Genomic DNA, 15,681 nt, shown 5'->3' with positions numbered 1-15,681 from the left:
GGTTCATGAGGACAAGATCACTACCGCGATTCTCGTGGATGGCAATCTGCCAGTGAACACCCTAAGGTTTATACTGTGTTCAACAGTAGCCGGCTGGACTTTCGGGCACTCATGCGATAAATGTCTGGTCTCATATGGACCTCCCGGGAAAGGATCCGATGCCTCGATAGACTTTGTTACTTTCTGTAGCTCTAATCTCATGCTTTATGCTGCAATAGCTTCTCTATACTGCAGTCACTTCTACTTCTACTATTCACTTGTCGACATTTGACCTCCTTTGTGATATCTCGCTAGACTTGTAGACGCTGCACCACCACGCTATCAGCATCTCTCGTATCCCAAGCCTCACACGCCGAACATCTCTCAACCACATGAACCTTCAGCCAACACCGTTATCCCAAACCCGTTGCCCAATCCACGGCTCCCACCCGCAAACCCATCATCTCCACGAGTTCATCTGCAAATCGTGGCTTGTCCACTGCCGTGAAGTACCAAAGTACCCAAACCAAAACAATCAGAAACCTCCGAGAGCCTTATCTTAGCACCCGAGAAATCAATATATAGATACCGAGGTGTGCCCTAGATGTGCCCTGTCTCAGAAGAGTTTACTGGTGCGGCTTTTGTGTGCCGGGAGAAAGGTGTGAGCCCGTGTGATGTGCAAACGTGCCCGGTGAGTTGGGCGAGGTCATTCGGGTGTAGAAGCGTTCGTGGTTGTTCGTTGTTGCTCCGGTGGGATGATGGGATGACGGATGAGGTTGTGGTTCACCATTTTCCGGATCTGTGTTGGTGGGTACAGAGAAGTGATAGCTGCGTCATGGTATGTCAAATACATTGGATGGGAACAGGGCTGGACTCCAAGATTGAGATGTCTACGTACACATGGTAGCGACAGGCTAAGTGTGTTGAATGGGTCAGCTGGGGAGTAACTTCAGAAGGATTTCGATATATGGCAATATGTCATCACTGTGCAGTACGAGGTGGTCTTTTACCTTCTGCAGAACCGACTCAGGACCTGTGAACAAAGGAGTGGAAGGGTATGGCACCAGCCAATGCTTGTTTCCCAAAGGGCGTCAGGTGACGTTGGTGACGATGCTGAAGAAGCTCTTTGATACGGACGATGCCGACTAACCTATGGAAGGAAGTTGTGAAATTGCTGTCAATGGAACCACTTTAAGCAGTTCTTTGGCATATGCTGCGGCGGTGGAAGCGGCGTAGGCATACCAATCGTCGCTCTTATGCGTATTCGCATAATCCGAGATACCACGAATGACAAGGCAAGGAAAGTTATAAAGACCAGCGGCCTCCATCTCAAAGCATAGAATGCCATGCTTGCGACGGACATCGTCTGCAAAGAGGGCATCCTTAACAACGCCATTGCCTGAAGCAATAGTAGCGTAATGAACTAGTGGTACGAGATCGCGTCTTTCGGGTCGTTTCTGTTTCCTTTGCACTTCGCAACCGGCGCATGAGCGAGCTCCATCGGGATGAGTATAAGCAGCCTCGAAGAGAATGTCGTCGGTGGGACGTGGTGCCAGCTCCTTCACGTCCTCATCATCAAGATGAGAAAGAAACGCTTTTCTCCGGCGTACTTGCTTTGCGACACTGACAGCAGCGCGTAACACTTTTGGAGCTTTGTCCAGGATCCCTCTATGCACAAAATCTTTTCCTTGCATGTATTTGCCATGGTCATATTGCACAACTCCAGGTCCGTTGTCGTCGGGTGCGCCAACGACCACATCGCCAAGTCGGACATCGACTTCTGGGCTCCAGATACCACTAGCGATTCCGACCATGAGGCAGAATTTGAGGTTTGTGAATGTGCGGCGCATGTCATTGGCGACCGTGGCCGCAGCAGCTCTTCCCGTACCAACCCCAGGCGGTCGAGCAATGACTACGTTATGAAATCTCCCTTCACCATCCACATCAATTTGTCCAAAGGTGTAGATGTTGTCGTCATCTGCTGGCAGGGGTATCGCGTCGTGAATCTTGTCCAGCATAAGCTCTGCTAGGTCAGCTTCGACCGGCAGAGCGCAGATCCAGCCGATCTGGTAGCCCTCCACAGCATGGCTCCGGCCAGAGTAACGGTGCCAAACTTCCGAAGCAGCTTCACTTTCGGAATCGTCGGCAGAGCCAGATATCTGTGTGAGTATGTCACTGCCTGTTTCGGGAACGGCTTCATTGGACTTCGCTGACTGTCCGTCGTCGGAAATCAGATCTCTTGGAAGAGAGAACGTCGCAATCCTTTCCATGTGGTTTGCGAGATGCAGAACGAAGTTGGGTATTTGTCTGACCGTTTCGAGACAGATTGGACACTCTTTTCGCTCGTCTTCTGTAGTACATCCAGATATACGAGACAATGCATCAACTTGATCCTGTGTCATGGCATGGTCTTGTCCTAGGTGACATTTCAGGCTCGCCTCTGTCAGAAAGGCAAGGGTACTGTGGAGAGCGCATTTCCATACACCCCGATGCTTCTTGTTTTCATGATCCACCCAATCGGCTCGTGAATCATAAAGACGATCTCCAGAAGAACAGTCAGCATAAGTGCAGACGTAGGGTTCTAGATCCCGGATCACATGTGCTCTACCCCTTGGTTTCAGTCATGCCCAGTCAAGGAAACGGGTACGAAGGCTCTAGAGGCCCATACACTGGTTTGAACGTACCTCCAGAGACGCTCAGACCCATGTCGTGGTGGGCAAAGCACATGGCAATAAGGACATACGAAATCTTTACCCTCTGAGGCCAGTTTGGGTGGCGGTGGCAAGCTGACGACGTGGCCTTCGAGATCTTGTGCTGTGGTCGCAATGGAAGCGACGGATTCGGTCTCCAAGCCTGCAACGTTAATCCCTGTAATGACCTCGGTTGCTTCAGTTGTGGTATAGATGGATTTCTCTAGGTCACTCCGCTGGTCAGGCTTGATTTTCTTGGATCCCTCACCGGGTTGTGCTCCATCATGAGCTATCTGAAACTGTTGATGTGCCTGTGGTGATTCTTCAGTAGCCGCCAACTTATCCGCATGCTTCGACCAGTATCGGAACTTTCTGCGGCGTGTAGTATTGGCAGTCGCCAGCCTCAATGCGATGAGTTTGCTATCAGAGACAAGAACGTCTGTCCGTGTAATCTTCGTACTGAAGTCGTAATCACAATTGGTTCGGTGCAGCCGGTCTAGTAACGTCTCGTCGTTGTCAATAGCTTTCGAACTTGCTCGCAGATTTCCAAGAAGTTCAAACACATGGTCGCGGTCAATATCGGCATAGAAATCGTCAAATAGCTCCAGACCGGACTCAAGATCAATCTCTTTGTAAAATCTGGCTCTTGACGGTCGTGTTTTCGAGTTTCGAATCTTGAACGACAAACGGTAAAGACTGTTCACCAACTCCACAACAGTGAGCACAAGAGAGTCTGTCGCAGTGGCTGCTGAATCAGGTGCGTCACTTTCGTCGTCAGATGGTAAAGATATAGCGTCGGAGGCATCATTGCTAGAGATGGCTACAATCGCACCTGATTTGGATTGTGTATCGACGACTGGGACAAGTAAGTTGCGCTGCTAACTTTGCTAAGATATGAGTTGAGGGAATGCTGACTGCGTAGAAGAGTTTCACGCAGTAGACCAAGGAGCGTAAGAATGGTTGAGCGGATAAGATCCGCATCACGAAGCCGCCATTCGAGAGCGCTATGACCCTTTGCGAGAGCTCCCAGATTTCCTGCCCACACTCTGACTCTGTCGAGCTCTTCTTGGAGGTCCAAGATGACACCAGATTCGGGTTGATCTTTGAGCCGCTCATTGACAAGACCAAAAGCATGCAGACATGCTTCTGTCGCGCCGCCAAGTGTGTTCATCGCTCGGGCAGCTTTGTAACGATGCTTCACCCGTTCACACTTCGTTTGGTGAACAAGTTATCGTGAACGAAATACACAAGAGTCCGGAAGTGAAAGGCAAAGAGGTCTCGTGCTGCGCAAGGACGGGTTCTAAACGAATGCCGGGCAGTGAGATGAACTCATCCTGCAAGCTGGCTGCATTGTGGCGTTGCATTGCCAGCGCGTCGCTATCTAGGGCCTGCTCCTTCCACAATGACGCTTCCTAACTCACGCAGAACGAGATCTTGTTGAAGACTCTGAACGAGCCTTCTCGAATGTTTGTTGATTGTCTGGATATAACGTCTACAAGGACGCGACGGAAGCACAAAAATCTACGTTGCACCTATACTGCATGTCGTTCCATGTGCATCTATCGATAGTGGCGCTTTTACGCCTGCATGTACACCGCGCTCCTCCACGACTCAGCCCCGGAGAGTAAGCGCTGGAGGGTAAGCTCTCAAGAGTCAGTACTTCTTCCGTCCAAATATCGTTTCTTCGAAATTACAACAGCCTTGGTCAAGTGGCAGCATGTCCGGCCTCGAAGTAGCTGGCCTTGTTCTCGCGGTCGTACCACTTTTCATCTCTGCATTTGAGCACTACGAGGCAGGTCTTCGACCCTTCCAGCGCTTCTTCAACCATGAACAAGAAGCATCTCGGTACAGGATCATACTTCTTGTTCAATACACGGAGTTCAGCCTGACTCTGCAATACCTATTGACTGAACTTACTGACCAAGATGAACTGGATGATATGATCACACGTGGCTACGGCGATCTGTGGAAGGATTCTCAATTGAACACGAAGCTCCAACGACAGCTGGGAACAGCTTATGAGTCCTTCCGTATTATTGTGGCCCAAATATTCGATGACATGGAGCAACTAGCTATGATATTGGACATACAGAGGCAGGGTCAAGTATGTGATATCAATGATGTTATACTGCGAGAACGATGGCTTATTCTTTAGGTTACAGGTCCGCAACTGGAGGCTTTGGTGACCTCTCACAAGCCAAAGCAAAGCTTGCCCCGTCGTTCTCCTCAATCGTTTCTACACACCTACGAGTTTCAGAAGAAGTTGAAGTTCAGTCACAAGGGCAGACGCATACAGCCACTGCTTGAGGCTCTGATGCAACACAACAGACAACTTCAGTCTTTTACTGAAAAGAGCAAGAAGCTGGCTAAAGCGAGATCCAAAGGTTCCAGAAAAGCCTTCAGTACACCATTGCACCACGTGCAGAAGGGCGCAGAACGACTCTATAAAGTCCTTAGTGGAACTTGGACATGTTCACAGCATGCAAGCCATGTCGTCAATCTGATGCTGGAGCCACGAGTCCAGATACCGCACTCGAATTTTCAGGAACCGGATTCGGTGGACAGCGTCGCCTTCCACCTAACCATACCTAATCTTATGTCCCCGTCCGTGTACCGTAGCATTCAGGTACACGTGCTGCATGACGATGGGACTGCCGCTGTTGTCCAAAGCAGAGTGGCTTTTGAGGCGAGCTCGCAAGCGACACCCCAGATAGATGTCACCAAACTGCCAACGGTCGGTTGCCTTTGCATCGCAATGGAGGGATCGCGGTCTCAGAAATGTGCTGGTTTCTGTGTGGACCATCAGGAACGACTACTAAGAGACTATCCACTATCACAAGAGCTGCAGGATCTGTACAAGCACCGTTCAGGAAGTTCCACAAGCCTCAAAGACGTTATCTCCAGACCTCCTACGGGAACCAGACGTCAAAAGCCTTTCAATAGCTTCCAAGCTTGTCTCCTTGGGTTGACAATCGCCTCATCTTTCCTCCAGCTGCGTTCGACTGCTTGGATTAGTGGTCAATGGCGATCCGAAGACGTGTATTTTGTACAGCGCGCGACATCTCTGGATGCGGCAGATATCGAGCGACCTTTCATACGGCAGACTTACTTGAGCCCTGCTGTTGGTCCTCTACAAGCAAACCCTGGCGGCATGGGCGTGACTGTAACACACATGGCTGTTGACGACAAATACGCCTTCCTCAAACTTGGTATTATGCTCTTGGAGATATTCGCCAGGGAGCCGTTCCCTTCTTCTCAAAGTCCAGCAGCTGGAGACCAAAGAATGGCTGATCTGGTCACAGTCAACAATTGGGTCGAACAAGAGAAGGGAAACATGACAAAAGCCTTCTATAATGCCATCTCTGCATGCATAAGTTGGTTCGCGCATCCAGGAGCTGATTTGCGGAACGATGATTTCAAGCGAGAATTCATCGATCAACTCATCATCCCTCTGAGAGATGAGTCAAAAATTTATGTCTCAGCGACGAGAACTTCGGGACCTTGACTTGAAACTTTGGCTTGTGGTCGTTGTCTCTGTCAAAACATGTTCTGCTGTGTATTCCGAGGTCATTTCGACATTCTAATCTCGCTTCTCATATGTAACACGCACAATAGTGTCAAAGTCACGCAAGAGCATAAACCAGCTGCCTGTTGCCCCCAATCACGTCCCGAGGGTTCTTCTTCGACACGGTGGTTGTTCCGAGACAGGGTCCAAGCTCCCTCTTGAGCCGCGAAGGATCTCCACAAGCCCTCCCCGCATGACATCAAGGTAAAGAATGTAGTCACTGTGACCACACCGTTTATGCAGCTGTCAATTGAAAGCAATCCGAGCAACACAGCAAACTCCTTCGTCCCTTTCCTCTCCACCTCTTCTCTTACAAAACCCAAACCAAATGCGTCCTTTTACTCCTCGCTACATTCAACAAACTGCAAACATCCTCAGCAGACCCGCAAGCCTACAATTCGCAAGAACTCAACCTTTGAACCAGACGCAAACAGCAGCCATGTCTTCCGGACTCAACATTGAAAACACCAACATCAAGACTGCACCTGGTGTCAGTCTTGAGGGTGATCAGAAGACGCTGGTTGGCAGTGTTCTTGATCTTTTCGCCGGCCGCCCCAGTCTTGAGAAGCTGCAGCTCTGGAAGGATGACGGTGTTTTCGAGGACCCCATCACCATTGCTCAGGGCCGCAAGCAGTACGAGGCACAGTGGGTAGGTAACTCCTCACCTCATGTCTCGTCTTATCAAGGCTAATACAGCATCCCTCCGCAGTACGGTCTTCAGTCAGCATTCAGCGAGATTGAGAGATTGAGCCACGAGGTCACATCATCTGGCAACCCCATCAGCATGAACATGAAGACCCGTTACGTCGTCAAGGGTATCGGCAAGGAACAGACCATCTCATCAGTGGTGAACATCTTCCACGAGGGAGGCAAGATTACCAAGGTCGAGGACAAGTGGGACGGCAAGCTTCCCGACGGTGCCGTCGCAAACGTAAGTTTTATCCAATTGCTGAATCCGTTGTGGTGGGCAAATTATACATGGGCTTGGATCTTCTACCTGTGGAGCTTTGTCTGGTGGACATGGCTGTGGCGGGTGAGAACCGCTTCGTTTTGTTCAGCCTCCAAGTCTGGTATCTTCAAACGACATTTGCTAATTCTTTCTTCCTTACAGGCATTCCGCAACCTCAACTCGGTCACAGTTCCCAAGATCATCAGCGTGCCCAAGAACAAGGAGGAGGATGCTGCCAGAGGCAACTAGAGACGTCTCGAGACTCCCCATCATGACACTGTATGACTAGCAGATAATCAGGAAATATTATTCATCATTGCTCTTCCTCTTCTGCTTCTGCCTGTACATGTCCAGCAGTCGCCACGTTCAAAATCTCATCTTCAAGCCCCGGCACATGTATGACCTCAACGCCAGCATCTTCCAGCTTTTTCCTCCCCTTGTTCTCACCCACAAACTTCTCAGGCTCTTTGACCCCGATATAAACCTTTCTGACCCCCTTGTGCTCCCCACTATTCCTCGTCGTCAACAGCACTCTTTCCGTACAAGGTAGATTCCCACTATTCCTCAAATCACAAGGTTCCATTGTTGTGTACAGCACTGTATCTTCAGGCATTATGGAGCCCACGTGTTCCTCTGAGATATTCATGCTTTGGGCTAGTTTGAGCAGTGCGCATTGTTCGGCGTGGGTGTTGCCGGGGAGTTCGAGTGTATAGCCTGTTGCGAGGATGGGGTGGGGTGAGGAAGGGGACACGAGGATGGCGCCGACGCAGTAGTTTGTGGGTTTGGGAGGGGATTTGCGGGCTTCAAGTAGGGCGAGACGCATGTAGTCTTGGTGGGTGTGTTGGGTCATTGTTTCGGTTGTGAGTGGGAGGGCTGGAAGTGAGAGAACAGAGAGCTGTGACTGTGATCTTGTGTCGCTTTCGTCACTTTGTTTGATGCCGAGGCTCGAGATTGGTCAAATTGGTTTCGTGTCCGAGCGCGTCATCTTGACTTTCGACGCGTTGAGACTCTGAAGCTGTTTTGCTTCTCTTACGATTGACAATTACAACACCAACACATCAGCATCATGGCTACCAATATCGACGACCTCGAGCTAGACGAGCCCCCAACCGTCGAACCCTACGAAGTCCTCGGCATCCAAACAACAGCAACCCAAGACCAAATCAAATCCGCCTACCGCAAAGCCGCTCTGAAATGGCATCCAGGTAACACCCCTCTACCATCTGCTCACTTATGCCTTTCTCCCACTAATCACTTCAAACAGACAAGGCAGCCCCCTCAGATAAAGAATTAGCCCACACCAAATTCCAAGAAATCGCCCTCGCCTACGCCGTCCTCAGCGACGAACGCCGCCGCACCCGCTACGACAACACAGGCCGCACGGACGAATCCCTCGACATCGACGACGACATTTTCAACTGGAGCGATTTCTACCGCGCCCAATTCGCCAATGCCGTCACAGAAGACACAATCACCTCTTTCACCGCAGAATACAAAGGCAGTGATGAAGAAAAAGAAGCCTTGCTAGCCGCATACACCAAATACAAGGGCGATATGGGAAAGGTTTATCAGCAAGTTATGGTGTCTAATCCTGCTGTTGATGAAGAGAGATTCAGGGGGATTATCCATGAAGCTATTGAGAAGGAGGATGTGGAGGCGCATGTCAAGTTCACACAAGAATCGCAGAAGAGCATCGATAGACGTATCGCTGCTGCAAAGGAAGAACACGAAGAAGCAGACGAACATGCAAAGAAACTCGGTCTCGACAAAAAGGGCAACAGAGGAAAAGGAAAAGCCAAAGCAGGACAAGGAGAAGGAGATCTATCATCCCTAGCTGCAATGATCCAACAACGCAACAAGGGTAGAAGTGAAGACTTCTTGGACAATCTTGCCGAAAAGTATGGAGCTGCTCCTAAGAAAAAGGGAAAGAAGAGGGCAAAGGAGGCGGATGATGAGCCTCCGGAAGAAGCATTTGAAAAGATGGGAAAGAGGAAGAGTAAGAGGTCAAAGGCATAGATTGGGAAGTGAGATTGCATCGGAAACTCTGATGATCATGGCAGTCGGAATGGATAGGCGACAAGGGAGGAAGGCACATGCACACTGATTATAGCGAGGCGTTGGTTGGTTTTCACCAAGGAAACGGGACAGGGAAGCAATTGTTCATAGCCATGCTCAACACAAACCAGCATTCAGAAGATTGCTCACTATTGCTTTTTCAGCCTGCTCAATCATGTCAATCACCCCAACCAAAGAAACACGACCAACATCTCCCAGTCTCAAACCCAAACAAGAAGAAGAAAAAGTCTATCCATTGAAACCAATATGTTCTACTCCCTCCATCAAACCTCTCCAAACCCTGCTCTCCATCCTTCCTCTTTCCCTCTCCTCTACCAAATCTTTCCACCACCATTGGTACATTGAGCAGCCCAAACAGCAGGTGTAGTGGTGGAAGTGACAGTGACGGTCCACGGTACACTCTTCACTTGCGTCTCGGTGGCAATTTCATAATCCGTGATTGTCACATGCATTACATTTTGGATCAGAGTTTGAAGAGCGGCGAAATCAAGGAGGGCGCGGGTTACGGTTACGGTGGGGGGTGTGGATGTACTAGTAAATATATCAGTATATTGAGATGGAGTTAGATCAGGGAGGAGGAGGAGGAGGGGAAAACATACATAGTAGACAGTAAAGTAGTAGGGAATGTCGAAGTCACAGTGGTCCATTGGGTAGTTGTGGACGTGACGTATTCGGCAGTGTTTGTCGCGGTGACGGTGCTGATGGAAGCATCCGGTGCTCTCTTTTCCAAGCCATGAGCTTGTTGCAAACGAGCAGATCTGTCGGCGACAAAATTTTGCTTGGCCTCTGCATCTTCGGAAATACCGCGCTTGAACTTTGCAGAATTGCTGAGCTTTTGGAATACGGATTTTATGATGGTGACTTCGATGCGGGCGATAGGGTCGGCGATCCAGTTGGGCGTGGGTGATGCACAAGATGGGTTGGCTTCCACGGTTGTTTGAGTGACGTGGGGTTGGTATCTTGTCTTGGTCACGGTATACAGGTTCTTGGTGACGACCTGGATACTGAGAGGATGGGACAACAAAGTGGGCTTTGCAAATGCGATGAGTTGTCTCTTTGTCGTCGTCTTGGGAACCAGAGTTGTGGTGATTGTGCTGGAAATCGTGCTGATGATTGAGCTGACGCTGGTCTCGACATCTGTGGCTGTAACTGTGGGTGTGTAGGTAATGGTCGTTGGTGTGCCGACTGAGAGGCTGAAATCTCTTTGAAAGGCAATAGGATCAGCATCGCCGTTGTTGCTGATTACAATCATAGACCAGTCTCCAGAGTAGAGTTTATCCTTTGGCCAGTCACTACAAGTAACAGTCTCAGGTTCATAGTCTGGCGTCAGAGGAGTGTCTGAACATTGATATTGGTCGCCATTAGGGTCGACAAAGATGTTCTGGAGCTCGGATTAGGAAAGGTTAAATCTATTGAATACTTCAGGTTCTTACGTTTGCGGTATCGTTTGAACAGCCCGAGAACTCTTGTACCAGTGTGAAGGGATCCGTCAATTCGCTGTTTTGAAAGTAGGAACCGCCACTCTGAAAGTCAATACCATAGACTTGGCATTGGGCAGAGGCGAGACCAGAACCAAGAGAGATGGCAGCAAGGCCTGTGTAGAAGGATGTTGATCTCATGTTAAGCGAGAGTATATGTAGAGTAAACTTGATGATGTACAATGATTGGGTGTATAGAACGAAAGACAAATGGCAATTTTACAAGGGCATGGATCAACTACGCGGTGAGCACATGTCTACTTATGTTCCTCAAGCAGGTAGAATAGCTCGCAGGGCAGAGAACGCTTCGGGATGGCAACTATGGTAGATCGTCATGGAAGCATGAAGGACAGACCCGTATCCGGACATCCAGAGTTCCACTTGAAGAGCTGTTCGATCTTTTCACTAGCACTTACCAGGGTCATGCATAACAGGCAGATCAAGGTTGGCAAAGTTGCAGTAGCAGGTGCTATGCGCGGCAGAGTGACTGCGGGCTGCCTATTTCTAATTCGGGATCCTTGACTGGTCGTATTTCCGTTTTTCGTGGTAGGGAAAAAGAGTTGCTCGGCAGCAGAGAACCGTGCTCCTTCTACGGCGCGTACGGCACGCAGGCATCATAGCGATCTGCCATTGCTGCGTACGATTGTAGTTTGCGCTCGGCGGCTGAGGTTTGTAGTGCCGGAGCTGAATTGCGTACCCATATTGACAAGTGGAGAACAAGTGAGATGCAGTGATCATAGGAAGAGAACCGAGATAACCGAGTCCAAAGGTCATGTCGTCGTGGTGTTCGCCCTGTCGAACTTGGCCGACGACATCATTCCCAGTGTTCAGTAGCAGCATAATCCTTCCAGAACAACCACGGCCACACCGTCAGTGTTTCAAGCAAGATCAAACCATGGACGAAAACTCAACAGGACGAAGCATCGTTGTTGTTGTGGATGGTTGACTTCATGTCGATCTCGGAGAATGGACGACGATCATTTCGACTCCCGTGGTGGATCGTCAACCGTCTTCAGAACTCCACCTCTCGGCGATTTTGCAGCGCAAGCCCGTGCCTGACGATGACTCGGGACGGTCAACCTTGGAGAACAAAACGCGAATGGTCGCAAGGGTGATGTTTTCACTTCGATGAAAACTCTTGTCATGCATACCAAGCCGCAGTGGTAGCCGCCTGGTTGAGACGCAGGACGGGCGTTACGATGCACGAACGCCAAAGCGACTTCCTAGCATTAGCCTTGGCAGAAGTGCAGATGGACACCATACACGACCACAGCGAAGACAAAGATCACGATTCACCTGCAATCAAAGATCCCGTCCTGGAAGATTAACAGCAATTCACGGGAATGATAGCAGCTGACTTGCAAATGCCACACGTCAAAATCGAAGCTTTCAGGTAAAAACGCAAATCTGACAAAAGATTGAGCCCGAATAGAGATAAAATGCTGGAAACGGCAAAAATGTCAAGAAAGGTATTTATTTCAACCTATAAGATTTCGAGAACGACAATAAAAAACTCCTATCGATCTCAATGAGAGATGACCACCAGAAGCCAGACAGAAAGGAATACGAAAAGCCAATCATGCAACCAAGCCAAATTACTGAAAGCCCTCCGATACAGTTTTCACTTCTAGAAGAAACAGTAAAGCAAACAGGCATCTAGAGACCACTGTCGATCTGAGGATAAAGCATGTTCTTGGAGTAAGACCTCCACGCATCACACTGTGAGTTGAAGGCGGTCTTGTCGGGCATGACAATAGAGTTTTTGGCTTCAATGAATTGAACACCAAGACCCTCAGAGATATGCCATGCAATGTGGCACTAAACATCAAGTTAGCTATGACCTCAGGACGTTTAGGAGGTGTATAAGAGGCACGTACATGCATGAGCCAAATACCGGGATTATTGGCAGGGAAGGAGATTAGAAGCCAACCAAGACCGGGAAGGATGGAGGTATCACGGCGGGGTGGGTTGGCGAAGTTGAGAACAGCGGTTGAGGCATCGAATACGCCAGCGCCGGAGCCCAGGACGAAGAAGTCGTGACCGTGAAGATGGATGGGATCTAAACAAAGCTTGATTAGTACAAAGACGATTTATCTGGGTAAATTGTGGAACGTACGAGGAAGAGGTGGGTTTTGCTGGCCCATTTGGATCAGCCAGTAGGTCCATGTACCCTCTGTGGGGATCTCGAGGACGGCGTAGGGATCGGGATAGCTGGTGTTACCCTCGAATACATATTCAGCGGTAGGTTTGTCCCAGTTGACCATCATGGCGCGGGTGTCCAGGTTCCAGAGCGCAAAGTTCTGCCCGTTGGTAGTGAGACCGGGTGCAACACCAGTGTTGAGGGTCTGAACTTGAGAGGCATATTGGCTCTGGTCAACAGCTTGAGTCCAGTAAGGAACAGTGTTGAGCTCAGTGCAGCCATTGGTGGGGGCAGCCTCGTTGCTGTCGGTGGGCTCGGCGGCGGTCGTTCCTGAGTAGGTGAAGAGGGCACGTCCCTTTCCGGTGTTTCCACTGAAGCAGTCAGTGGCGACTTCGGCGCGGAAGAAGTAGTTTCCGGAACCCTGGCTGGCTGTGAAGACGACATCGTATCGCTGACCGACAGCGAGTAGAAGCCAGTTCTGACCGGTGATAGGCTTAATGGGGATGAAATCAGCGGACATGACAGTGAAGTTATGGCCATCAAGCTTAACACGGATAGCGTTATCAACAGAAGTGTTGATCAATCGCAGTCGGTGTTTCTTTCCCGGGGTCAGGGTCATCTGGGAGTAAGAGCCACCGTTGGCGCTCTTACCCTTACCATTGACGAGAATGTTGGAACCATCTGGGGGAGGCAGGTTCTGTTGAAGGTTGTGCAGTGTAACCTCGTTCACGTTGTTTGCAAGGCCATAGTAGAGATCGTTGATTGGGAGAGGGCCAAGGTCAATGTCGTAGTTGGAACTTGCAGGACCGTTGATCACAATCTGACCAGTGATTCCCATACCATACTGCGATGAGTGATGACTGTGGTACCAGGAAGTACCGAATTGAGTTGCCTGGAACGAGTATGTTCTGCTGGCGCCTGGAGGAATAGGGCACTCAGTAAGACCGCCGACGCCATCAGATCCCATGCTGTTGAGCTGTCTGATACCGTGCCAATGAATACCAGTGCCGTTGTTCTGAAGAGAGTTCTTGACATTGACGACGATTTGGTCACCCCAGTTAGCGGTGATGGTGGGACCAGGGAATTGATTGTTGATGAGGTAACACTGCATGTCGCCATTGCCATCGAAGTTGCATGTTGTGTTAGTGATCTCAAGGTTGTAGGTAACAGTGTTTCCTGTAGTAGGGTGCTTCAGATCAAAGTCTGTCTTGATGCTGTATCCGCCACTCCAGCATTGACGAGAGTTTGGTCCATTGGTGCACGCGGCATCAGCCACCAACGAAGTTGACGACGATGCACTGCTGACTGAGGAAGCAGGGGTACTGCTTGAGACAGAGATCACAGTGGCAGAAGAGGTTTTTGATGATGCTGATGATGTTGAAGAAGCCTTGACAGAAGAGGTAGATGAAGCCTTGACTGAAGAGGTAGACGCTTTGGTCGATGTGGTTGAAGTTTTTGTGGTTGCTCGACGGACCATCTTGCCCATACGGTCAGCTCCCCATAGGTAGCGACCCTCAGGTACGGCATCGGCCCATGAGACTGAGGCGAATGCCAAGAGGCAGAGCCCACTGAGCTTCTGGAAATGCATGTTGGGCAATCAGAGCCGAGTTGATCAGTAAGGAACCCTGATAATCTGGCCGAGAATAGAAAGGTGCGAGAACGATTGAGGGAGTTTGAGAAGTCTGAACGAGTGATGAGGATATAGTCCGACTTGACATGTCGGTCGAGGCTCGTATATATATTGGCCTCATCCAATACCGGCTGTCAGAACCAAGACAACACACCCGCGAAACGCCCTCCACATGGAGGCGAACAGGTCAATCGCGAAGCTCTAGACCAAGATTGATCATGACTAGACTAGCAGAAACCGAATATTGCATATCAGCTCGTTCTCCACATTGGCAGTGACCACCACGAGCCCTTCCGGTGAGCAAAAGACACGAGCTATGCTGGACATCCCGATGGCGCTAGATCGACTCCCGGGATCCTAGGCGGCTTAAGCAAGGATCAGACAGAATTGTAGGTCTCGGAGTATTTGACTTTGCATCCTGATGGCGGTGTTGATGTTGGGGCAGGGCAGAGAGCGGCATGGAAGCGAAGCGGCCTATTTCCCAGAACGAACTCGGCGGTCGACATTCTTCCCGGGAGCCTCATTGCTGCCATGTACCTGTGCATGTAACGATGCGAAGTGTAGAGGTGATCCTCGTTTAGGATTCTTAGACAGGCCCGAAGGAGCGACAAGATCATGATGTGTGGTGAGACGGAAGATGAATTGACCAATAGGAGTTTTTCCTGCAAGGGCCGATCTGACGCGTAGGAAGGTTTATGGCAAGAGCTAAGCTTTTGCATGATGCATGGTAAGCACGTACTCATGTACCGTAGTCGCATGCCTGCGTCGGACTCGGCTTTGGGGGAGGCGTAGCTTCCTCATCGTGCAGTGACTCGATGCCAACACCGTGGTGTGCCAAATTTATCTGATAGCTTCGCATTTGATCGATTGCATTGGCCTGAAGAAATTGTATGTGCGAGCAGAATTTCGTGCATATTACTCTCGATCACGGTAGCTTGAAACACACAAGGTGGTATTCTGAGCAGCAATTCCGACAGCATCAGTAAAGACGGCAGCGCCTGTTCCTATATCGTGTATTACACCAGCACATACCTAAATAGCCCGTTGTCCGTAGGTGCACTGCATCTCCCTTTGTACCTCACTATACTTGCCGTAAATAGCGACTGAGTGCCAGTACCTGTCAGCATGCCTTCGTAAGGCCATACATTCTTTACTGGGTAGGGTGCCAATAGCT

The 15,681-nt window shown here is 49.9% G+C and overlaps 7 protein-coding genes across 7 annotated transcripts; 3 read left to right on the top strand and 4 right to left on the bottom strand.

Annotated features, from left to right (window-relative positions):
• Nucleotides 1-1,124: 1,124 nt before the first annotated feature.
• Nucleotides 1,125-2,249, bottom strand: M438DRAFT_371315 (purine and uridine phosphorylase; the record flags this gene model as incomplete). Its single annotated transcript, XM_029908251.1, has 2 exons — nucleotides 1,125-2,067; nucleotides 2,194-2,249. The coding sequence occupies 2 exons, from the start codon at nucleotides 2,247-2,249 to the stop codon at nucleotides 1,125-1,127; spliced, it is 999 nt and encodes a 332-aa protein (XP_029764559.1).
• A 2,137-nt stretch (nucleotides 2,250-4,386) lies between these two features.
• Nucleotides 4,387-6,174, top strand: M438DRAFT_361722 (uncharacterized protein; the record flags this gene model as incomplete). The annotated part of the gene is made up of 2 exons (XM_029907526.1): nucleotides 4,387-4,773; nucleotides 4,825-6,174. 2 exons carry the CDS (start codon nucleotides 4,387-4,389, stop codon nucleotides 6,172-6,174), a joined length of 1,737 nt encoding a protein of 578 aa, XP_029764558.1.
• A 499-nt stretch (nucleotides 6,175-6,673) lies between these two features.
• On the top strand, nucleotides 6,674-7,432 carry M438DRAFT_265073 (uncharacterized protein; the record flags this gene model as incomplete). The annotated part of the gene is made up of 3 exons (XM_029899992.1): nucleotides 6,674-6,883; nucleotides 6,944-7,165; nucleotides 7,346-7,432. 3 exons carry the CDS (start codon nucleotides 6,674-6,676, stop codon nucleotides 7,430-7,432), a joined length of 519 nt encoding a protein of 172 aa, XP_029764557.1.
• Nucleotides 7,130-8,095, bottom strand: M438DRAFT_341971 (cytidine deaminase-like protein). The gene is made up of 2 exons (XM_029904638.1): nucleotides 7,346-8,095; nucleotides 7,130-7,165 (listed from the first exon to the last, which is right to left on the bottom strand). The coding sequence occupies exon 1, from the start codon at nucleotides 8,031-8,033 to the stop codon at nucleotides 7,497-7,499; it is 537 nt and encodes a 178-aa protein (XP_029764556.1). The 5' UTR covers nucleotides 8,034-8,095; the 3' UTR covers nucleotides 7,130-7,165; nucleotides 7,346-7,496.
• Nucleotides 8,096-8,195: 100 nt separating this feature from the next.
• On the top strand, nucleotides 8,196-9,493 carry M438DRAFT_310594 (DnaJ-domain-containing protein). The gene is made up of 2 exons (XM_029902428.1): nucleotides 8,196-8,388; nucleotides 8,448-9,493. The coding sequence occupies exons 1-2, from the start codon at nucleotides 8,250-8,252 to the stop codon at nucleotides 9,197-9,199; spliced, it is 891 nt and encodes a 296-aa protein (XP_029764555.1). The 5' UTR covers nucleotides 8,196-8,249; the 3' UTR covers nucleotides 9,200-9,493.
• Nucleotides 9,494-10,403: 910 nt separating this feature from the next.
• M438DRAFT_265104 (uncharacterized protein) lies at nucleotides 10,404-10,878 on the bottom strand (the record flags this gene model as incomplete). Its single annotated transcript, XM_029899995.1, has 2 exons — nucleotides 10,404-10,640; nucleotides 10,693-10,878. Coding segments are annotated over 2 exons (423 nt in total), but the record flags the coding sequence as incomplete, so codon positions are not given.
• A 1,515-nt stretch (nucleotides 10,879-12,393) lies between these two features.
• On the bottom strand, nucleotides 12,394-14,354 carry M438DRAFT_265591 (uncharacterized protein; the record flags this gene model as incomplete). Its single annotated transcript, XM_029900037.1, has 3 exons — nucleotides 12,394-12,555; nucleotides 12,615-12,796; nucleotides 12,854-14,354. The coding sequence occupies 3 exons, from the start codon at nucleotides 14,352-14,354 to the stop codon at nucleotides 12,394-12,396; spliced, it is 1,845 nt and encodes a 614-aa protein (XP_029764553.1).
• Nucleotides 14,355-15,681: the final 1,327 nt, after the last annotated feature.

The sequence above is a fragment of the Aureobasidium pullulans genome (assembly GCF_000721785.1).
Source record: "Aureobasidium pullulans EXF-150 unplaced genomic scaffold scaffold_2, whole genome shotgun sequence".
Classification (NCBI taxonomy): Eukaryota; Fungi; Ascomycota; class Dothideomycetes; order Dothideales; family Saccotheciaceae; genus Aureobasidium; species Aureobasidium pullulans.
The sequence above is the reverse complement of the archived record's forward strand: the minus strand, read 5'-3'. Positions and strand labels throughout refer to the sequence as shown.

Bases quoted from the DNA above. Each gene is read 5' to 3' on its own strand.
- M438DRAFT_341971 (XM_029904638.1), bottom strand. From the start codon at position 8,033: ATGACCCAACACACCCACCAAGACTACATGCGTCTCGCCCTACTTGAA.
- M438DRAFT_310594 (XM_029902428.1), top strand. From the start codon at position 8,250: ATGGCTACCAATATCGACGACCTCGAGCTAGACGAGCCCCCAACCGTC. The intron at 8,389-8,447 runs GTAACACCCCTC...CACTTCAAACAG, and splicing joins CGCTCTGAAATGGCATCCAG to ACAAGGCAGCCCCCTCAGAT.